This window comes from Clavelina lepadiformis, chromosome 5, assembly GCF_947623445.1.
Source record: "Clavelina lepadiformis chromosome 5, kaClaLepa1.1, whole genome shotgun sequence".
NCBI classification, from domain to species: Eukaryota; Metazoa; Chordata; class Ascidiacea; order Aplousobranchia; family Clavelinidae; genus Clavelina; species Clavelina lepadiformis.
Window position 1 is genome coordinate 3525248 of NC_135244.1, and position 22970 is coordinate 3548217.

Below are 22970 nucleotides of genomic sequence, written 5' to 3' on the forward strand. Positions count from 1 at the left end.
GAACCGACAGTTAATCAAAACGACAGTTGATCGAACGACACTTTATCGAACCGACAGTTCAAGCAAGATTTTTGCGTGTTTCTCAAACATTGAAACAATGAGCCATTGTGATGTGCGGTCTTTGTAATGGTGTGCATTAATGAATTGTGATGTATATATCATAAAGATGTATATATCGTTTTGATTAACTGTCGGTTCGATAAAGTGTCGTTTGATTAACTTTCGGTTCGATAAAGTGTCGTTCGATCAACTGTCGTTTCGATCAGCTGTCGTTTCGATCAGGTGTCGTTCGATTAAGTGTCTTTCGATAAAGTGTCGTTCGATTAAGTGTCGTTCGATAAAGTGTCTTTCGATAAGGTGTCGCGTCACGGTGATTCTTCACCTTCGGAAGACGGACCAGGGTTAGGTAAAAGACGGAATCCGGACGGACTTTTACCCAACAGACGCCAGTCACTGCATCAAAATTTGCGTCTCTGCACACACAACTTCTTGTCGAAAACTGCAATACTTTGCAGTCGGGGCTGAGAAATGTCCGAATGTATATTACTAAATTAGTAGTGTTAGAACTATTGTAACTTTGTTTTCTTCTTATTCCTGTTTATGGCATAGGATAGGGTATTTGGGTCTAGTGCAGAAGTTCACAACCACAGGATACATTAAATGTATATATACAAATTTTGTATATTAGAGCTCAGCTGCCCCGATTGTGACATCATTTGGTTGTGCACTTCTGCTCTAGACCAAAAAGATTTAATTGGGCTAGTTTATTTTGAATCTTCTGCAACAAGATAATAAATAGTCATTTGTTTAAATATGGTGCTGTACTGCTGCTCTAGACCCAGGTTTGGGAACCAACAACTTACGTGATATATAATTTTGGTATTAGTTAGTTTAACTTAGTGTTCAGCTTAACCTGACTTTCTGCATACTACCCAAAGTATACAATAGACTTAACATATACTTGTGCTTTACTTCTGTCTAATCTGACTGTGTGGCTGCATGCGATTGAATGAACTAACCTAAATTATGTATCTACAATCTACATGCAACAATTTTGCTTCATATTTTTGCTAGGAATGGTTATGCAGCTGACTAACTTAAGGGTGTTTGATATAAATTTAATTCAACCTGGGAAAAAGTGAAACCTTTTTTTATTCTAAATTGATTGCATCGAAATATGTGCATTATTTTTCTGCATTCTGATCCGGACTGCTTGAGCAGCAGTTACAAACTGATTCTTGCTGCAAATCGAGATGAGCACCTATCTAGGCCTTCCAAATCGGCTGACTTCTTATCAGAAAACCCAAACGTACTGTGTGGGCTGGATCTGAAGCCCGGCTATGAAGGTGGTACTTGGCTTGGTGTAACTAGGAATGGAAAATTTGCTGCACTCACAAATTATTTACACTCTGAAAAAATCATTGGCAAAGTTTCTCGTGGATTTATTGTCCGAGACTACTTGGAATCAGATTCTCCTGTTCGAGATTACATTAACACAAAACTAATTAATGGCGCTTTTAGTCCTTTTAATTTTATTGGTGGCCAATTAGTTAGGAATGGAAACGAAATGGAATTGTTTTATTATGCAAATAACGATCCCAGTTCTCCAAGGCCTCTGCAAACAGGGAATTACTCTATGGCTTGCACAACTTTGGGTGGAAAGTGGAACAAATGTGTTCATGGTTCTCAGGTTTTTGAGAGAATCATTCAATCCACGGACAACCATGGACCCCTGGCACTTTCAGATTTACTTATAGATATGTTATTGTCGGACACCACTCTGCTCTATCCAGATCCAGCAATTGAAGAGCAAAACAAATATGGCTTTAATGAGAAGACCATGCGTTCGTACTGTTCTGTTATGATCGATGGCTTAGAACATTACGGCACCCGTGCTCAAACAGTTATATTGGTTGATCAGGAAAATCGATTATATTTTACCGAGAAAAGCCTCACTGTTGTAAATGGAGAGAAAACTTGGAATTATGCCTCATTTGACTTTCCGCTTAATTTGTCAAGTTAAGGTGTCATTTTTTAAATCTATTGTTAATTACCTCAAGACTGTTTAATTTTATCAACCTCTTTGTAATCTTTATCATCTGCACTTCATACCAATATAGAAAAAGTTAATTAACGTATTGGCATTGCTATGTGATTGTTGTGCATTCCACTATATTGCATACATATATGCTGCATGACATGTACAAACATCTTTTAATAACAGTGTTTCCTAATTACTAATTATTTTTTTTGTTAGATTATTAGCTCGTTGGTTGTTTTACGATAAGCAAAGATAAATGAAATGAATACTAAAGATCATGAACAAGACCTTGAATTTGTTTACGATGACTCTGACACTTACGAGAATGAAATCAGTGATTTATACACTTTTACTGAGGAGCCGGAATTTCGTGTCAATTTGGAAAATTTTAAACAACTGCTTGAAGCCAAAGGTAGGTTTACCAAGACGTCGTATTATTGCTGATATAATTTATATGAAGATTTAATAGCAATGGCATGCCATCTCATACACTTGGTTTGGAAATTAACCTGTTTTTTATTTCTTTGACAACCTGTTCAGGTACTACAGTTAAAATCTTTCCAATTAGACTCAGTTGCACATCAAAATGTTATGAAATTGTGTTATTTGATTTTTAAGGCTTGGAAAACTGGAGCAATTTGAGCCCCGAAAAGAAAGTTTTGTTGGTGATGCATATAATACAAGTCATTGAGGTAACGGATAAAGCTGAAAGGTAAAGCTGTACTTTTATTTACTCTCCTTTTTTGGCATAATAATGACGGATATTACAAAGTTGAACCTTGTTTATTCTTGGGTGTTGTCCAATTTAAAGCAAAATTAATTTATGTGTGGAATATCAGAAATATCCATGTCAATTTTCAAACTTCTATATTTTTCTGTTGGATAAACTTGAATAAATGTCCTTGACCTAAGTTATGACCAGCATAAACAACAATAGCAAGTAGCAATACCATAACTGCAATGTCAGAATTGTAAGAAATGCAAAGGAGGAAAATGCTAAAAGTTATACATTTCATACTTGCAAATTAATTTCCACCCAAAATAACCTCGTTAAAAGTGTTACGTAAGCATGAGTTTCTTAACTGATGATTTTCAAATTCGGAGAAAAATTTTAATTTTTGGACAAAATTTTTATAAAAAACTTCGTTTAAATTTTGAGTTGATTGAGTTTCAGGGTGAAAAATTATTAGATATAATTTTATTATAAATGAAGAATTGAACATGTCTTGTACATACCATAATTAGAATTATACTGCAGTAATAACAACATCTCTCAATATATGTTACTGTTGTCTCAGGTTCAAGGCAACTAGCTGGTTGTTATATCTTGTGCAAGGAGTCTATGGAGAATGTCGTAATATTGAAGAACAAAAACAAAACTGTCGAGATAACTGCTTTCTCTTCTATAAATTGGGCATTTTTGCTACCGTGAAAGAACTGCTTATGATGGAGATACAGTACGATCTACACCTATTTAAATATATAAATCATTTAATTCACTATTGTTAAAAATTTAGAATTTTTAAGAATTATTCCCAAGAATATATTATCTTTTCTCAGGGATTTGGAATATATAATGCGTCCTCTCATGCTTTTTTGCAGCTTAAGTGACAGCACACCGTCTACGGAAAGAAAATCAACAATGTTGTCTCTGGCTGATTGCAAAGAACTTCGAAGTCTTCTTAATATTCTTTACACAATGGTGGAGACCTTACGACATGAGGACACCATGGATTCACCTGAAGTTACTAAACTTCGCAGCGACTTCTTACATGATCTTGGTATGTGATTATATTCGTATGCGCTGTAAGTTGTAGCATTAGAACATTTTCATAAGCGATATAAAATCTACCTGGAATTTTTTCGCTGTTAAAAGATTTTAAATGTAAAAGCAAGTTAGATGACGTGGTGACATTGAAAATGTATAATATTTAATAGGAAGGAATTATGTTTAATTTTTGACTGTGTATCTTAGCTACGAATTTGTTTTTACTTATCAATATGCTAATCTTCATTTGAACGTTACATAGAGCAAGGTCTTCATGATAAGGAACCCCTTCTTATAGTCCTGTTCAATATGGTGTTGAAATTTTGCTCGGAGACTTCCTCCTGCTTGCCAATGAGAAAAGTTCTCCTCCTCGTTTGGAAGTTACTCCTGGTAAGATGTCAGGCACATCATTATGTTATAAGTCCCAATTGCTCTCTCCCAATAAATAAATGAGTGAAAATGTCCAACTGGTACTTCTTGTAGTCCAGCAGTTTTCATAAACTGTGTTTCTGCTTCCAGACTATATTGGGTGGATTTCGATCTCTTAACGAGAAAAAAATTAAGAAGCGCAAGGAAGCCGGACTCCCTATCCTGAATGAAGATCCACTCCAGGTTGTGCGAGACATGAAAGCTTCCGCTCCTCCAACATCTGCATCAGATATTCTTGATCTTGCCCAACCTCCAGGAAAAAGAAGAGCAAGAAGGGTAAAATGATCTGGAACATAAGTCGTTAATATATCCACTTTTCTTTTTGACGAAAGAAGCAGGTTACTTTTTTACCTGTGCCTGAAATAACAATAATACCATGGATATATTGCTCTCAATTAGGGATTTCAACAATAATGAAAGGATCAGCTGGTAGCATTTTTTGTGTTGTCTAAATTGTATGCAGGCAAGAATGAGTAACTGGTATAAAAATATGGTTATCAGATTTTAGCTGAGCTGGACGCGGAGACAACTGACATTGATTTGGACAGATCAAGCAAAGTTGATGCGGTAAGAGGAACAATGACATTTACCAGCCTAGGAACATAGTTGTCTTAATGATTTCAAATACAACTTTTTAGCCTTTCGAGGAAGAAAAAGTGACAAGCATTGATGACGATCCTATGGAATCGGCTCCAACCTTCCCCGTGACGGATTCCTTGAGTGGAAGCGAGGGGGATGCTGTTCTTGACAAAACAAACGGAGTAGTTAAGTCATCTGGACACATTGCATCACAAGAAGACGCTGAAGGAGAACTGGGCCATCCACCTGGTTCCATGGTAAGCTCTCGTAGAATTTTGTGTCAACATTTATTCGTATGTACGCATGCTTTATTTCTTGACCTGTCAAACTACTTTTATCTTGCTTGTCTGAAGATTTACTTTTATGCATCAAAGGAATTTTTAAAAAATATTATAATTTCTGTGAACCAGACATTTTAGAAGAATCACTTAATCTCGTGCTAGAAATGCATCAATTCAATATTAATCTGTTAGACAGCTTGTAAGCTACTGAAAATGCTACGCAACTTTCACATAATTTTTATACGTTTTACAAAATGAAATATTTCTTCCCACGCTTGACACAACCATTTTGAAATTTTAGTTTGTGCTATACTACAATAACTGCAATGAGAATAACACCTGTGCACAATTTTAAATTCTGATGCATGGGACGTACAGATTATATCGATGAGTTATGGTTGCGATTAACATCAGCAAAGATTTAAAAATTGTAAATTCAAATTGTAAAAAAATTGTAATTCAAATTACTTAAAATTGTAAAACTACTACTGTTCACTTTGCAAATGCCATTATAAAAGAAAATAATTTTGAGGACACGAAATGATGCCAAGAGATAATATGCTCATTTAGACACAATTTAAATTTATAGGAAACATAAGAATTGGGTTGGGACTGAAGAAATTGTGTTGATATAAGCCAATTGCCTTTGCAGGCAAATTTTACTGCAAATTCCCTTGTTCGTAGCAAACCATCAATGACGAATAGTCATCTGCGTGTGGGGTAAACTTTTTTGCTAATATTGGCAAGTTTCAGTTCTAATAAATGTCTACTATTTGATTAGACTCCAATGCCGACAGCTAGTGGGCCAACTTTGTCAAAAGACACTGCATCAATTGCAGCCAAACTTTTAAAAATTCGCAAGGAACAACTCGAAGCCCAATGTAATTCACCTATTCCTGAGGTGAAGGTTATTTCCGGGTTACCGTGGGTACCAAAGGCAAGGGAAAAGGACTTGGAAGCCTTTTTGAATGTTGTGAGGCAGAAATTCATCGGATACATACTGCCTGGGTAAGTGGATATCATCATAGGTAAAAGTAGGGAGGTTGAAATGTGATTGTTTTCTTCAAATCGCATTTCTGTTGCAGTGATCTCACCACAGATGCAGGCCTGCCTCCACCTACAAAGGACAGCATCAAAATATTACAAAAACACAAATATACGTCACTTAGTGAATTGCAGACTGCTAATGAAGTGCAGATTACCAAGTGTCCATTGACAGTTGGTAAAAACGAGGTAAACAATTAACTTTGACCTTGAAAAGGACCGGTTGCTATGACCGATCTGTTTCCGACCGAACCGGTTACAACCGACCGATTGTGACCGGAATGCAGTGTGTTAGCAAAGCATAACTTCACTGCTTATAGCATTTTTTTTTCAATCACTTGCCCATTTTGAAAACTACATTCTAATGTTTTATGCAGATAATTCCCGAGACCACTGTGGAAAAACTGTACCAGATAATGTTACCCAACCTTCCACAATATGTGATCGCCCTCTTGAAGATTCTGCTGGCTGCTGCGCCTACTTCAAAGGCTAAAAATGACTCCATTAATATATTGTCCGATGTTTTACCTGAAGAAATGCCGTAAGTTTCAAGAATATTTGAAAGGGTTAGGTTCTGTAATGAAGTTCATTGCTTGAAACGAACAGAAGGCAGTGACATCTAGTACACGTAAAAAGTAGAAATAATTTGAGAACAAAGTGCAAGTAGGATCCAAGAATTATTTAAAAATCTGATAAAGAGAAATTTGCAATGAAAGTTATTTCAGACATATTGAACTGTACTTCACTGGTTATCAATTTCATTTATTACTTTATAAAATATATTCTTATATCACTCAGTTTATCATTATCGTTTTGTTGATATTTTTGTTAGTACCATGGCCGTGACCTCCTTGAAGCTCGGCATCGATGTCAACCGTCATAGGGAGGTGATAGTCAAAGCAATATCTGCTGTTCTTCTTATTCTACTCAAGCACTTAAAGTTCAGTCATATTTATCAGGTATTGATTTACACTCTTTACATTTTCGCCCTAGCCATTGTATGCATGATCGAACAGCCTTATTGTTGCACAATTAGTTAATATCGTGTCTCGAGTTTTTCTTTTCCATGACTCTGTTTTATTTTCTTGTATGGTATATTTATTGCCATTTTTTCCCAGTTAAAATACTTATTTTATATTTATTAGTTTGAATATGCCAGTCAGCATTTGGTGTTTGCCAACTGCATACCTCTTGTTTTGAAATTCTTCAACCAAAATATTGTTGCTTACGTTACTACGAAGAACACAATTCCAGATCTTGAGTTTCCGGCTTGTGTCTTAGGTAAACTACTTCGAAAAAGTATATATTCAAGAAAAATCTGTAATGTATATAAATGCAATTATCTTACTTTAAACAACTAAACACCTCTAAATAAAGCGTTTTTTTAATATAAAATTTCTGCCTTTTCCTTCCAGTCATATACCATGCCTGCGTGTATCTTAATTTCTGTACAAACCACATTTATGGCAACAGGTGAGAAGAAAGAACTGACAGCTGAAAGTTTTGAAGGCATGGATACTGGTAACCTACCATGTTGGAGGAACCTCTTCTCTAGTATCAACTTGCTTCGAATTCTCAATAAACTCGTCAAATGGAAGCACTCACGTACCATGGTATGTCAACATTTTAATTTCAGTTTCATAATTTTTAACGTTCTAGAAACAAAAATTTAACGCTAGAATTTAAAACTATTTGCAGATGTTGGTCGTTTTTAAGTCGGCTCCGATATTGAAACGTGCGTTGAAAGTTCGTCAGGCGATTTTCCAGCTTTACGTCTTGAAACTTCTGAAAGTCCAGACCAAGTACTTGGGCAGGCAATGGAGAAAAAGCAACATGAAGACGATGTCCGCCATTTATCAGAAAGTTCGTCATCGATTGAATGATGATTGGGCATTTGGAAATGGTACAAACATAAAGTTTTGGTTTAATTTTTGTAATAATTAGTCTCAAACAGCTCACAATTTTTCTACAGTTGTGTAATAGTAATTTAAGTCCTTTAAATAGAGTGTAAAGCAGTTTTGTATTTTAAGATGAGTCTGGAGCAAGCGTTTGAAAAGTGATCAAACACAATCTAATAAAGTGTTCTTACAGTAACTGTGTCACAACTGTTCTTTCAGTTGTTGTAACTTACACTAGATGGTAAATTGTAAAACGTTGACATTTTTAATCCTGCTCCAGACATAGATGCAAGGCCGTGGGATTTCCAACAGGAGGAATGTGAGTTGCGGGCGTTTGTTGAACGATTCAACATCCGACGTTACCACACGACTGGATCTCGTGCTGGTGGTACTCCAAGCATCACAAGTCCGGTTGATGAGGATTACACTTCAGTTGATAATAACTTGCAAAATCTTCTTCAAGAAGAGTAAGCCGCTTTCGGATCATTTAGACATGATATTCAATTTATTTTAAGTAGAATGTTTATCATTTTAGGTATGAAACACGTAAGTTTTATACATTACATGATTTACATCACATTTAGTTGACAAATTAACAATTTCTGTAACCCTGTCAGCGTACATATTCTCGGCTAATGTAACATTCTTAATGGTGTTGTTTCATAAATTCTCCACTAACTTGTGGTGTTGTATAGGATTGAACTTCCATTGGATTTTCGGAAATCGTACGACGTTTGGTTGGAGAGAGAAGTGTATTATGCCAAAACAGACTGGGACCAACTATTGAAGATTCCATGCGTGCAATGAGCAACTTTTTGGTGTACATATTTCGAAAAAGAATTCGGTGTCTGAACATGCTACCACTGCTGTGATTAAAAGAAAAATTTATTTGGAGCTTTACGTGACGTGTCTGTATATTTAGAAGCTTATTTGATATATTCGGTTCTTTGCTTGCCGGTCTATCTTGAGTTATTCAATCTTCGAGTTTTACATAAGGCTACTTCTGTCGTGTTCCGCTTTAGTGGTGCTGCTTATTTTAATTATTCTACTTGTAAATATTCTTGTGTTGAGCACAGCAAGAAAAATTTCTAATTTTTAAAGTGCTTCTATATTTAAAATATCCTATTCCAGTTGTACAGAAATAAACGCATCGTACGTATTAGAGATATAAGCGCGTTTTGAAAGTTTGCCTTTGAATTATAAAGCATGCCTAGGAGCTAGGAATATCTCAAACTGAAGCGTGACTATAATTACATATCTCAAATTTCAATCAGTTCTACAGAGGCCCAAACAGATTTTTGGCCTAAATGCCTCGTTTATCTTCATTTGTGCCGACTATGAACAATATTCTGTATCTGACTCGACAATTTTAAACTGCTATGGTGTAATTTCCACGTTAAATACAACACTAACCGGGCAACCAAATTGAGTAAGGTACCAGTCAACAATGCTGCACAGCTATGCCAACCAAACTGTTAGGAATATGAGCGTGAGTAGTTAAGTACATATCACCAATGAAGTAGATGGCAAAGGTTTTTCTCAGACTTGCCACTAGTAATGCTAGGTACTTCTTAAACGTGCCACAAGTAACGCTAGGTATTTCTGCAACATGCCACTAGAAACGCTAGGTATTTCTGAGACATACCACGGATAACGTCAGGAGCATATCGCGAGGCAGTTGGTAGGTTATCACCAATATCACTCATGTTGTACATTTCCTATCAACTTACTTATTTCATTTACATCTAATATTGATATATCAAGAGTCACTTTTCATCACAGTATTGAGTAAAATCACAATTCAACGCTTGTTACCTGATGAGGTCGTATCGTCACTCAACATATTCAAACGAAATTGAACAACGAGACCAATTGCAGGAATAAAGAGCACACACAATGCACATCCCGCCGTTGCACCGTGTAGATTACAGTTTAATCTGAAGAAAGTGGGCAGAAAATCAAGCAGAGTCGACCAAACAATGCAAACGTGCCAATTAATTAGACTGCATTGCTTGATTTGTTTTTATATAGGCCGGTAATTCTTCGGTTTTGATATCACGCCAATCGGGATTGTCTGTTGCCTTTGTCTTGGGATTAAGTCTGTCCAGTTCGAGATAATATAATAGCGAGGACGTTTATCTTCTATTGAGGTTTGAACTGCCTTTGATTAAAAATACCAAAGTCGAAAAGAGTTTAACAATAACATGGCGATAACATCAGTTCAATTCCCTGGAGATTCTTGGGACACTCCAAGTTCCTCACTCACCCAAGCTGACAAGGATTATGATATCGAAATTTAAAAAGGCGCTTCTTATTTCTTACCAATAAAAAAAACTAACAAGTCTCACTTAAATCTGAAAATTCTTTTTCTTTAGAATTGCTCTCGCAACTCAGCGGTGTTCGTCGAAGCGCCCAGCAATTGCAGCAGAACGTCACAACTGCCTCTCAGTTGCAGGAACTACAGACTCAGTTGCAGTTAGAAAGACAGCGTGCGGCCGATATAAGACAGCAGGTATTGCATTTGAATTTTGACACTTCAGATCATTTTTATCCGCACGTACTGTGTTGTCTGTCTAGTAAAGTTCTAATTATAATCATCTAAATTGTCAGTCTGTTTAGATTTTGATAGATATTATCATAAAGATAAGCGTTACCGCGTTAACATATTTCCTAGCTGTCTATGTAATATATATCAGTATGTCAGGTAAGCAAATCCTGTGACACATTGAACAACTACTTAAACCTGTTCAATATTTGTTGTATATGTGCTAATTGTAATACGTAGTTTGTTATACAGTACACTCAGCTTATTATGGCCACCTTGGTACCAGACCGTTTTGGTCATAATATCCGAGGTATGTTAGTGGCCGAAAGTCGCTTTGAGCGCTTGTCACAGGTAAATACGTTACAGTTTACGTTTGGTTCGATTGACGTAAACAGTGTTCTGCCATTGTACGTATCTCTTTCTCCGACAATTTTGAGCTCAGGATTATGTCATATTCGTCGTTTTTTTATCATAACACACTACAATGAAACCCTTCTTGATAAGATGGATACAAGGTGAGAAGTCTGATTTAACAGAGGTGCGATATCCCTCCAGGATTAGCAGCTGTCAATCAAGCGTTTAAACAAAAGCAGTTCGCCAAGCGAAAGACTGTAAATAGCTATACCAGTTGCATCTTTTGTGCCTGTTTGTTTGTTTGGTGCAATGAGATGTGTTGCACAAACTTAAAGAAGAAAAGGTAGAGCTACATAAAGTAAAGCCGTTTGACACACTGTCTCTTTTCATAGTTGCATTTTGACGAGGCGTTGACAAAAAGTGCTTGTTCAGTTTTGATTGATTAAGCGACGAGTCATATACCGCTATGTGGAGCAAGTATTTAAATAGACAAGAAGAAAAAGCTTCCCCCCATCTCGGTGATGAAAAGTCCGAGGAAGCTAAGTGGGTTCCCTTCAAGCCTAGAAAAGATAGTTCTCCGGAGAAAATTCCTCCTACCGAGGACGTCAGCAAAACTGAGAAGGAATCGCACGAACAAGAGTTGGAGACCATAGATATTGTAATACTAAACTGGCATGAACCAGATGAAGTGCCTAAGGCTGCTACCCCAACAAAAGATGACAGTGATTTAACGTACAGTCTGAAACACGATGAACAATCTCCAGTCCCTTCTGACCAGCAAAAAGAGTCGAGCCCAAAATTTCAGGAAATGGCAGAAAAACTTTCACCAAAAATACCTGGCGGAAGGGAACCAGCAACGTTAATTCCAGCCAAGGCCAGTTTGGATTATTTTGCAGATGCGGTAAAACTAGAAGTTGAGTCTCTCAAACGGAAGTTTCGTGCTATGTTTAGCATTGATGTGTTAAATGATGACGAATCTGAGGTAAGTGGTATAAGTTCCTTCAAGCTCTGCGCAGTGTAACTGCATGGAAAATTGTTTCGTTCAATTTAAAATTGTTTTTCTGGTTTTTGTTTTTCTGTTTTTCTTGATAGCTTTGTGGCTTTGCGAAACTGTGCTTGTATATTTCCATAAAAAAGAAAAACAACCTGCGGAGTAAAATACCTTTGAGCTATCATGGTTCAAACTTACTTGCGTTTCAACTTTTAACACGCCGCTTCGTTCCACATTTAGACCAGTTAGTACTTTGGCTGTGTTTTCGTCACTAAAAAAGTAGCCGCCCTGAAAATTATTACAAATCGAAAAGTGTGTGGGTAAGTGTTTTTTTTTGTGAAATCAATTATTTGACTGTCAGAAAACAGTTGAAGTTTTTTGGAATGGTCCAATATTAACTTTAAATCACAAATACCCAAAAAATGATTTCGTATGTTAAGAAAGCCAAAAATATTTTGAAACTAAACATCCTTATGTATAGAAAATATGTGTGAAAAGAACGTTGTTTGGTTGTAAACCTGAATTTGCCGTGATAAAGTAAACAGATCTGATATTTTGTTACTCCTAAGCTGCAAACAGAAATACTCTACAGTAGTAAGGCAGTAAGTAAGACTCCACAGTAGGAGCCCACAGGTTGAGATATTAACAACTTCATTCTGCGCACATTTTCTCTATTTTATACATTTATATATACATTTTTCTACGTATACATTTTTCTACATTTTATGTGGAGCAAGTATTTACAAAGGCAAGAAGAAAAAGCTTCCCCCCCTCTCGCTGATGAAAAGTCCGAGGAAGCTAAGTGGGTTCCCTCCAAGCCTAGAAAAGATAGCTCTCCGGAGAAGATTCCTCCTACCGAGGATGTCAGCAAAACTGAGAAGGACTCGCACGAACAAGGGTTGGAGACCATAGATATTGTAATACTAAACTGGCATGAACCAGATGAAGTTTCTAAGGCTGCTACCCCAACAAAAGATGACAGTGATTTAACGTACAGCCTGAAACACGATGAACAATCTCCAGTCCCTTTTGACCAGCAAAAAGAGTCGAGCCCAAAATTACAAGAAATGGTCGAAAACCTTTCACCAAAGATACCTGGCGGAAGGGAATCAGCAACATCAACTCCAGCCAAGGCCAATTTGGATAATTCTGCCGATGCGGTAAAGCTAGAAGTTGAGTCGTTTAAACGGAAGTTTCGTGCTATGTTTAGTAGCATTGATGTGTTAAATGATGACGAATCTGAGGTAAGTGGTATAAGTTCCTTCAAGCTCTGCGCAGTGTAACTGCATGGAAAATTGTTTCCTTCAATTTGAAAGTGTTTTTCTGGTAAAATCCAAAATGTTAATCCTTTAAAAGCTGGTGAAATACTTTACGGAGAATAAGGAAGCTTGATAGTTCCGTGGCCTTGCGAAGCTGTGCGTGCATATTTCTGTAAAAATGAAAAACAAGCCTGCTGCCTAGAATAACTTTGGGTTATTATTAAAAGTAGTGAGACAGTTTAAATCAGTTATTAGTTTGATTGTGTTTTCTGCACTTAAAAGTAGCTGTCCTGAAGATTATTACAAATCGAAAAGTGTGTGGGTGAGTATTTTTTCTTTTTGAAATCAATTAACTGACCGTCAGAAAACAGTTGAAGTTTTTCGACAGATTCAATACTAACTTTAAATCACAAACAACCAAAAAATGGTTTCGTATGTTAAGAAACGAAAAAAGTTTGAAACTAAGTATTCTCATGTAGAAAACAGCTGGTGTGAAAAAATTGTTGTTCGGTTGGGAACCTAAATTTGCCTTCATAAATATTTGCTACTGCTTGGGCATAAATACTTGTAGTAAACAGATTTGACATTTTGTTACTCCGAAGCTGTAAACAGTAAGACTCCTCAGGTTGAAAAAAACGAAAATTTAGCATTTTTTCAATCAAAATCAACGAAAGTCGATATAATTGAAACGTTGACAAACTTTTAATATATGAAACACGCAAGTTTTATACATTACATCATTTACATCACATTTAGTTGACAAATTAACAATTTCAGCAACCCTGTCAGCGTACATTTTCTCGGCTAATGTATCATTCTTAATGGTGTTGTTTCATAAATTCTCCACTAACTTGTGGTGTTGTTTAGGATTGAACCTCCATTGGAATTTCGGAAATCGTACGACGTTTGGTTGGAGAGAGAAGTGTATTATGCCAAAACAGACTGGGACCAACTATTGAAGATTCCATGCGTGCAATGATCAACTTTTTAATGGACATATTTCGAAAAAGAATTCGGTGTCCGAACATGCTGCCACTGCTGTAATTAAAATTAAAATTATTTGGAACTTTACGTGACGTGTCTGTATATTTAGAAGCTTATTTGAAATTATGACAAATTAAATTTCGTTGTTGCATTACTTGTGTGAAGTATTACACAACAAACACTTCTGTCATAATGACCGCGTACACTGGCGGAAATTGTTACAACATGAGCGAGGACGATTGATGGTTGATAACTTGCTTTGACTCGATGGTATGAGTTCTCATTCCTCAAAATGCGTGATTATGCTGTTAGTTACTTAATGCTGTCTGTACAAATGACTAAATTAAAAAGTTCCATTTTATTTATTATCAGACACAAAGGCTTTCACCTTTGGACAAAACTTACTGAATGTTACATTGCGCAGTAGTAACCAGTGAAATCGATCACGTGAAAAAAAGGCTGAATGCCAGCAACACAAGAGTATATATAGAGCACACCAGTTCAAGCGAAGTAATTTATCTGACGTCATTGCGCAGTCTTAACAATTGAGTAGGAAAAGTAACAACTTATGACTCGTGACGTAATCGTCACATAAAGGACATCGTCACATAAAGGACATTTCTCTCCTTTATTAGAGAGAAGCTTGCGTGAAAATGAAATTGAAAGGCAAGCTGAATTCGACAAAATTATTTCTGTGGTTATAATATTCATCACAGTCATTAAAATAAAAATTTAGTACAGTACAATGACAGAGCTTGGCAAATATAACAAATATCGATACACCATTTCACTCGATATACAAAACATAAGGCATAAGCTTACAGAAGTGTCGCATTCTCTTGCGTGTCGGCTGCACGGCTATGCCAACCAAAATGTTAGGAATGAGAGGTGAGTGGTTGAGTACATATCACCGATGAAGAAGATGACGAAGGTATTTCTCAGACTTGCCACTATAGTAATGCAAGGTTTTTCTGAGACATGCCACTAGTAACGCTAGGTACTTCTGAGACATGCCATTAGTAACGCTAGGTACTTCTGAGACGTGCCACTAGAAACGTTAAGTATTTCTGAGACATGCCACTAGTAATGCTAGGTACTTCTTAAACGTGCCACTAGTAACGTTAAGTATTTCTGAGACATGCCACTAGTAACGCTAGGTATTTCTGAGACGTGCCACTAGAAACGTTAAATACTTATGAGACGTGCCACTAGTAATGCTTGGTACATCTGAGACATGTCACGGATAACTTCAGGAACATGTCGCGAGGCAGTTGGTAGGTTATCACTGCTGTTGTACATTTCTTATCAACTTACTTATTTCATTTACATATAACATTAATATATCAGGAGTCTCTTTTCATCACAGTATTGAGTAAAATCACTATTCAACACTTGTTACCTCATAAGATCGTATCGTCACTCAAAATATTCAAACGAAATTGAACAATGAGACAATTGTAGGGATAAAGAGCACACACATGACACAATGCACATCCCGCCGTTGCACCGCGTAGATTAGAGTTTAATCTAAAGAAAATAGGCAGAAAATCAAGCAGAGTCGTACTAAATGTGCCAATTAATTAGACTGCATTGCTTGGTTTGTCTTTATAGGCCGATAATAATTGTTCGGTTTTGATATCACGGTAATCGGGATTGTCTGTTGCCTTTGTCTTGGGATTAAGTCGATCCAGGTGTAGATAATATAATAGCAAGGACGTTTTTCTCGTATTGAGGTTTGCGCTGCCTTCAATTAAAAATGCCAAAGTCGAAAAAGAGTGGGACGATAACATGGCGATAACAGCAGGTCAATTTCCCGGAGATTGTTGCGACATTTCAAATTCCTCCTTCACCCACACCCACCCAAGTTAACAAAGATTATAATAAAATTCAAAAAATGCTTCTTATTTCTTACCAATAATAAAACTAATAATTCTCACTTAAATCTGAAAATTCTTTTTCTGTAGAATTGCTTTCCCAACTCAGTGGTGTTCGTCGAAGCGCCCAGCAATTGCAGCAGAACGTAACAACTGTCTATGTAATATACAGTATACCAGTATGTCAGGTAAGCAAATCCTGCCGGTGATAAAATCTACTTTTTTGTTCAACTTAGTATGAAGTTTTTTATCCTATGACACGTTGAACAACTACTTAAACCTGTTCAATATTTGTTGCATGTATGCTAATTGTAATATGTAGTTTGTTATAACTCCTTCGTGGTAAAACAATGTACTCGGCTACTGGTATATATGCTCCACATTAAATGATATGAAAATTCTGATTTTGATACGATGATGACGTATTTTTGTAACTGTTTTTCAAGGTATGTCAGTGTTTGAAATTCGCTTTGAGCGCTTGTTACAGGTAAATACTTTACAGTTTACAGTTTACGTTTGGTTCAATTGACGTAAACAGTGTTCTGCCATTGTACATATCTCTTTCTCCGACAATTTTGAGCTCAGGACTATGTCACATTCGTCATTTGTTATCGTAACTCACTAAAATGAAACCTTGCTTGATAAAATTGATGCAAGGTGAGAAGTCTGATTTAACAGAGGTGCGATATCCCGCAAGGATTAGCAGCTGTCAATCAAGCGTTTAAACAAAAGCATTTCGCAAAGCGAAAGACTGTAAATAGCTATACCAGTTGCATCTTTTGTGCATGTTTGCTAGTTTGGTGCAATGAGATGTGTTGCACAAACTTAAACAAGAAAAGGTAAAGCTACATAAAGTAAAGCCATTTGACACACTGTCTCTTTTCATAGTTGCTCTCTGTCGAGGCGTTGACAACAATTCCTTGTTCAGTTTTGATTGATTAAGCGACGAGTCATATACCGCTATGTGGAGCAAGTATTTAAATAGACAAGAAGAAAAAGCTTCCCCCCATCTCGGTGATGAAAAGTCCGAGGAAGCTAAGTGGGTTCCCTTCAAGCCTGGAAGAGATAGTTCTCAGGAGAAGATTCGTCCTACCGAGGACGTCAGCAAAACTGAGAAGGAATCGCACGAACAAGAGTTGGAGACCATAGATATTGTAATACTAAACTGGCATGAACCAGATGAAGTGCCTAAGGCTGCTACCCCAACAAAAGATGACATTGATTTCACGTACAGCCTGAAACACGATGAACAATCTCCAGTCCCTTTTGACCAGCAAAAAGAGTCGAGCCCAAAATTTCAAGAAATGGCCGAAAACCTTTCACCAAAGATACCTGGCGGAACGGAACCAGCAACGTCAATTCCAGCCAAGGACAGTTTGGATTATTTTGCAGATGCGGTAAAGCTAGAAGTTGAGTCTCTCAAACGGAAGTTTCGTGCTATGTTTGGCATTGATGTGTTAAATGATGACGAATCTGAGGTAAGTGGTATAAGTTCCTTCAAGCTCTGCGCAGTGTAACTGCATGGAAAATTGTTTCCTTCAATTTGAGAGTGTTTTTCTGGTAAAATCAAAAATGTTAACCCTTTAAAAGCTGGTCAAATACTTTACGGAAAATAAGGAAACTTGATAGCTTTGTGGCCTTGCGAAACTGTGCTTGTATATTTCCATAAAAAAGAAAAACAACCTGCCCACTAAAATAACTTTGAGTTATCATGGTTCAAACTTACTTGCGTTTCAACTTTTAACACGCCGCTTCGTTCCAAATTTAGACCAGTTAGTACTTTGGTTGTGTTTTCGTCACTAAAAAAGTAGCCGTCCTGAAAATTATTACAAATCGAAAATTGGGTGGGTAAATGTTTTTTTTGTGAAATCAATTATTTGACTGTCAGAAAACAGTTGAAGTTTTTTGGAATGGTCCAATATTAACTTTAAATCACAAATACCCAAAAAATGATTTCGTATGTTAAGAAAGCCAAAAATATTTTGAAACTAAACATCCTTATGTATAGAAAATATGTGTGAAAAGAACGTTGTTTGGTTGTAAACCTGAATTTGCCGTGATAAAGTAAACAGATCTGATATTTTGTTACTCCTAAGCTGCAAACAGAAATACTCTACAGTAGTAAGGCAGTAAGTAAGACTCCACAGTAGGAGCCCACAGGTTGAGAAATTAACAATTTCATTCTGCGTACATTTTCTCTATTTTATACATTTATATATACATTTTTCTACGTATACATTTTTTTACATTTTATGTGGAGCAAGTATTTACAAAGGCAAGAAGAAAAAGCTTCCTCCCCTTTCGCTGATGAAAAGTCCGAGGAAGCTAAGTGGGTTCCCTGCAAGCCTAGAAAAGATAGCTCTCCGGAGAAGATTCCTCCTACCGAGGATGTCAGCAAAACTGAGAAGGACTCGCACGAACAAGGGTTGGAGACCATAGATATTGTAATACTAAACTGGCATGAACCAGATGAAGTGCCTAAGGCTGCTACCCCAACAAAAGATGACATTGATTTCACGTACAGCCTGAAACACGATGAACAATCTCCAGTCCCTTTTGACCAGCAAAAAGAGTCGAGCCCAAAATTTCAAGAAATGGCCGAAAACTTTTCACCAAAGATACCTGGCGGAACGGAACCAGCAACGTCAATTCCAGCCAAGGACAGTTTGGATTATTTTGCAGATGCGGTAAAGCTAGAAGTTGAGTCTCTCAAACGGAAGTTTCGTGCTATGTTTAGCATTGATGTGTTAAATGATGACGAATCTGAGGTAAGTGGTATAAGTTCCTTCAAGCTCTGCGCAGTGTAACTGCATGGAAAATTGTTTCCTTCAATTTGAGAGTGTTTTTCTGGTAAAATCAAAAATGTTAACCCTTTAAAAGCTGGTCAAATACTTTACGGAGAATAAGGAAACTTGATAGCTTTGTGGCCTTGCGAAACTGTGCTTGTATATTTCCATAAAAAAGAAAAACAACCTGCCCACTAAAATAACTTTGAGTTATCATGGTTCAAACTTACTTGCGTTTCAACTTTTAACACGCCGCTTCGTTCCAAATTTAGACCAGTTAGTACTTTGGTTGTGTTTTCGTCACTAAAAAAGTAGCCGTCCTGAAAATTATTACAAATCGAAAATTGGGTGGGTAAATGTTTTTTTTGTGAAATCAATTATTTGACTGTCAGAAAACAGTTGAAGTTTTTTGGAATGGTCCAATATTAACTTTAAATCACAAATACCCAAAAAATGATTTCGTATGTTAAGAAAGCCAAAAATATTTTGAAACTAAACATCCTTATGTATAGAAAATATGTGTGAAAAGAACGTTGTTTGGTTGTAAACCTGAATTTGCCGTGATAAAGTAAACAGATCTGATATTTTGTTACTCCTAAGCTGCAAACAGAAATACTCTACAGTAGTAAGGCAGTAAGTAAGACTCCACAGTAGGAGCCCACAGGTTGAGAAATTAACAATTTCATTCTGCGTACATTTTCTCTATTTTATACATTTATATATACATTTTTCTACGTATACATTTTTTTACATTTTATGTGGAGCAAGTATTTACAAAGGCAAGAAGAAAAAGCTTCCTCCCCTTTCGCTGATGAAAAGTCCGAGGAAGCTAAGTGGGTTCCCTGCAAGCCTAGAAAAGATAGCTCTCCGGAGAAGATTCCTCCTACCGAGGATGTCAGCAAAACTGAGAAGGACTCGCACGAACAAGGGTTGGAGACCATAGATATTGTAATACTAAACTGGCATGAACCAGATGAAGTTTCTAAGGCTGCTACCCCAACAAAAGATGACAGTGATTTAACGTACAGCCTGAAACACGATGAACAATCTCCAGTCCCTTTTGACCAGCAAAAAGAGTCGAGCCCAAAATTACAAGAAATGGTCGAAAACCTTTCACCAAAGATACCTGGCGGAAGGGAATCAGCAACATCAACTCCAGCCAAGGCCAATTTGGATAATTCTGCCGATGCGGTAAAGCTAGAAGTTGAGTCGTTTAAACGGAAGTTTCGTGCTATGTTTAGTAGCATTGATGTGTTAAATGATGACGAATCTGAGGTAAGTGGTATAAGTTCCTTCAAGCTCTGCGCAGTGTAACTGCATGGAAAATTGTTTCCTTCAATTTGAAAGTGTTTTTCTGGTAAAATCCAAAATGTTAATCCTTTAAAAGCTGGTGAAATACTTTACGGAGAATAAGGAAGCTTGATAGTTCCGTGGCCTTGCGAAGCTGTGCGTGCATATTTCTGTAAAAATGAAAAACAAGCCTGCTGCCTAGAATAACTTTGGGTTATTATTAAAAGTAGTGAGACAGTTTAAATCAGTTATTAGTTTGATTGTGTTTTCTGCACTTAAAAGTAGCTGTCCTGAAGATTATTACAAATCGAAAAGTGTGTGGGTGAGTATTTTTTCTTTTTGAAATCAATTAACTGACCGTCAGAAAACAGTTGAAGTTCTTCGACAGATTCAATACTAACTTTAAATCACAAACAACCAAAAAATGGTTTCGTATGTTAAGAAACGAAAAAAGTTTGAAACTAAGTATTCTCATGTAGAAAACAGCTGGTGTGAAAAAATTGTTGTTCGGTTGGGAAACTAAATTTGCCTTCATAAATATTTGCTACTACTTGGGCATAAATACTTGTAGTAAACAGATTTGACATTTTGTTACTCCGAAGCTGTAAACAGTAAGACTCCTCAGGTTGAAAAAAAAAACGAAAATTTAGCATTTTTCCAATCAAAATCAACGAAAGTCGACATAATTGAAACGTTGACAAGCTTTAAATATATGAAACACGCAAGTTTTATACATTACATCATTTACATCACATTTAGTTGACAAATTAACAATTTCAGTAACCCTGTCATCGTACATATTCTCGGCTAATGTAACATTCTTAATGATGTTGTTTCATAAATTCTCCACTAACTTGTGGTGTTGTTTAGGATTGAACCTCCATTGGAATTTCGGAAATTGTACGACGTTTGGTTGGAGAGAGAAGTGTATTATGCCAAAACAGACTGGGACCAACTATTGAAGATTCCATGCGTGCAATGAGCAACTTTTTGGTGTACATATTTCGAAAAAGAATTCGGTGTCTGAACATGCTACCACTGCTGTAATTAAAATGAAAATTTATTTGGAACTTTACGTGACGTGTCTGTATATTTAGAAGCTCATCTGAAATTATGACAAATTAAATTTCGTTGTGATATTACTTGTGTGAAGTAGTACACAACAAACACTTCTGTCATAATGACCGCGTGCACTGGCGGAAATTGTTACAATATGAGCGAGGACGATTGATGGTTGATAACTTGTTTTGCTTCTGACTCGATGGTATGAGTTCTCATTCCTCAAAAGGCGTGACAATGCTGTTTAGTTGCTTAAGTTCTGTCTATACAAATAACTAAATTAAAAAGTTCCATTTTATTTATTATTATCAGACACAAAGGCTTTCACCTTTGGGCAAAGCTTACTGAATGTTACATTGCGCAGTAGTAACCAGTGAAATCGATTACGTAAAAAAAGGCTGAACGCCAACAACACAAGAGTATATATAGGGCACACCAGTTCAAGCGAAGTAATTTATCTGACGTCATTGCGCAGTCTTAACAAGTGAATAGGAAAAGTAACAACTTAGGACTCGTGACGTAATCGTCACATAACCTCCTTTATTAGAGAGAAGCTTACGTTAAAAATGAAATTGAAAGGCAAGCTGAATTCGACAAAATTATTTCTGTGGTTATAATATTCATCACAGTCATTAGAATAAAATTTTAGTACGGTACAATGACAGAGCTTGGCAAATATAACAAACATCGATACACCATTTCACTCGATATACAAAACATAAGGCATAAGCTTACAGAAGTGTCGCATTCTCTTGCGTGTCGGCTGCACGGCTATGCCAACCAAAATGTTAGGAATGTGAGGTGAGTAGTTGAGTACATATCACCGATGAAGAAGATGACGAAGATATTTCTCAGACTTGCCACTATAGTAATGCAAGGTACTTCTGAGACATGCCACTAGTAACGCTAGGTACTTCTGAGACATGCCACTAGTAACGCTAGGTACTTCTGAGACATGCCACTAGTAACGTTAAGTATTTCTGAGACATGCCACTAGTAACGCTAGGTATTTCTGAGACGTGCCACTAGAAACGTTAAATACTTCTGAGACATGCCACTAGTAACGCTAGGTACTTCTGAGACATGTCACGGATAACTTCAAGAACATGTCGCGAGGCAGTTGGTAGGTTAGCACTGCTGTTGTAGATTTCCTATCAACTTACTTATTTCATTTACATATAATTTTAATATAGGCCTTTCAGGAGTCTCTTTTTTTCACAGTATTGAGTAAAATCACTATTCAACGCCTGTTACCTGATAAAATCGTATCGTCACTCAAAATATTCAAACGAAATTGAACAATGAGACCAATTGTAGGATAAAGAGCACACACAATGCACATTCCCGCCGTTGCACCGAGTAGATTAGAGTTTAATCTCAAGAAAATAGGCAGAAAATCAAGCAGAGTCGTCCTAAACGGGCCAATTAATTAGACTGCATTGCTTAATTGGTTTGTTTTTATAGGTCGATAATTGTTGGGTTTTGATATCACGCCAATCGGGATTGTCTGTTGCCTTTGTCTTGGGATTAAGTCTGTCCAGTTCGAGACAATATAATAGCGACGACGTTTTTCTCGTATTGAGGTTTGCGCTGCCTTTAATTAAAAATACCAAAGTCGAAAAGAGTGGGATGACAACATGGCGATAACATCAGGTCAATTTCCTGGAGATTCTTGGGACACTCCAAGTTTCTCCTTCACCCCCACCTGCTGACAAGGATTATGATAAAAATTAAAAAAAGCGCTTCTTATTTCTTACCAATAATAAAACTAATAATTCTCACTTAAAT

At 36.7% G+C, this 22970-nt stretch overlaps 4 protein-coding genes across 9 annotated transcripts; all 4 read left to right on the top strand.

The window, feature by feature from the left end:
- The first annotated feature begins 462 nt into the window (after window positions 1–462).
- Window positions 463–2258, top strand: LOC143460669 (transport and Golgi organization 2 homolog). Its single transcript, XM_076958279.1, has one exon. The coding sequence runs from the start codon at window positions 1178–1180 to the stop codon at window positions 2021–2023; it is 846 nt and encodes a 281-aa protein (XP_076814394.1). The 5' UTR covers window positions 463–1177; the 3' UTR covers window positions 2024–2258.
- LOC143460660 (striatin-interacting protein 1 homolog) lies at window positions 2256–9211 on the top strand. Its single transcript, XM_076958258.1, has 17 exons — window positions 2256–2453; window positions 2660–2753; window positions 3340–3498; window positions 3644–3822; window positions 4072–4199; window positions 4329–4514; window positions 4740–4805; window positions 4877–5074; window positions 5880–6106; window positions 6184–6331; window positions 6520–6683; window positions 6975–7101; window positions 7288–7423; window positions 7616–7755; window positions 7841–8045; window positions 8321–8507; window positions 8736–9211. Exons 1-17 carry the CDS (start codon window positions 2303–2305, stop codon window positions 8845–8847), a joined length of 2607 nt encoding a protein of 868 aa, XP_076814373.1. The 5' UTR covers window positions 2256–2302; the 3' UTR covers window positions 8848–9211.
- Window positions 9212–10338: 1127 nt separating this feature from the next.
- Window positions 10339–14324, top strand: LOC143460667 (uncharacterized). 2 transcript variants are annotated; one of them, XM_076958277.1, is made up of 4 exons: window positions 10339–10552; window positions 11332–11921; window positions 12668–13174; window positions 14057–14324. In XM_076958277.1, exons 2-4 carry the CDS (start codon window positions 11406–11408, stop codon window positions 14060–14062), a joined length of 1029 nt encoding a protein of 342 aa, XP_076814392.1. In that variant the 5' UTR covers window positions 10339–10552; window positions 11332–11405; the 3' UTR covers window positions 14063–14324. The 2 variants fall into 2 exon arrangements, with proteins under 2 accessions (XP_076814392.1, XP_076814393.1); XM_076958278.1 differs by lacking the exon at window positions 10339–10552 and having other exon boundaries at window positions 11107–11921; window positions 12668–12828; window positions 12928–13174.
- Window positions 14325–15810: 1486 nt separating this feature from the next.
- Window positions 15811–21293, top strand: LOC143460663 (uncharacterized). 5 transcript variants are annotated; one of them, XM_076958269.1, is made up of 5 exons: window positions 15811–16235; window positions 16936–17525; window positions 18312–18815; window positions 19602–20108; window positions 20994–21293. In XM_076958269.1, the coding sequence occupies exons 2-5, from the start codon at window positions 17010–17012 to the stop codon at window positions 20997–20999; spliced, it is 1533 nt and encodes a 510-aa protein (XP_076814384.1). In that variant the 5' UTR covers window positions 15811–16235; window positions 16936–17009; the 3' UTR covers window positions 21000–21293. The 5 variants fall into 5 exon arrangements, with proteins under 5 accessions (XP_076814384.1, XP_076814383.1, XP_076814388.1 ...); XM_076958273.1 differs by lacking the exon at window positions 15811–16235 and having other exon boundaries at window positions 16499–17525; window positions 19602–19762; window positions 19862–20108; XM_076958272.1 differs by lacking the exon at window positions 15811–16235 and having other exon boundaries at window positions 16500–17525; window positions 18312–18472; window positions 18572–18815.
- Window positions 21294–22970: the final 1677 nt, after the last annotated feature.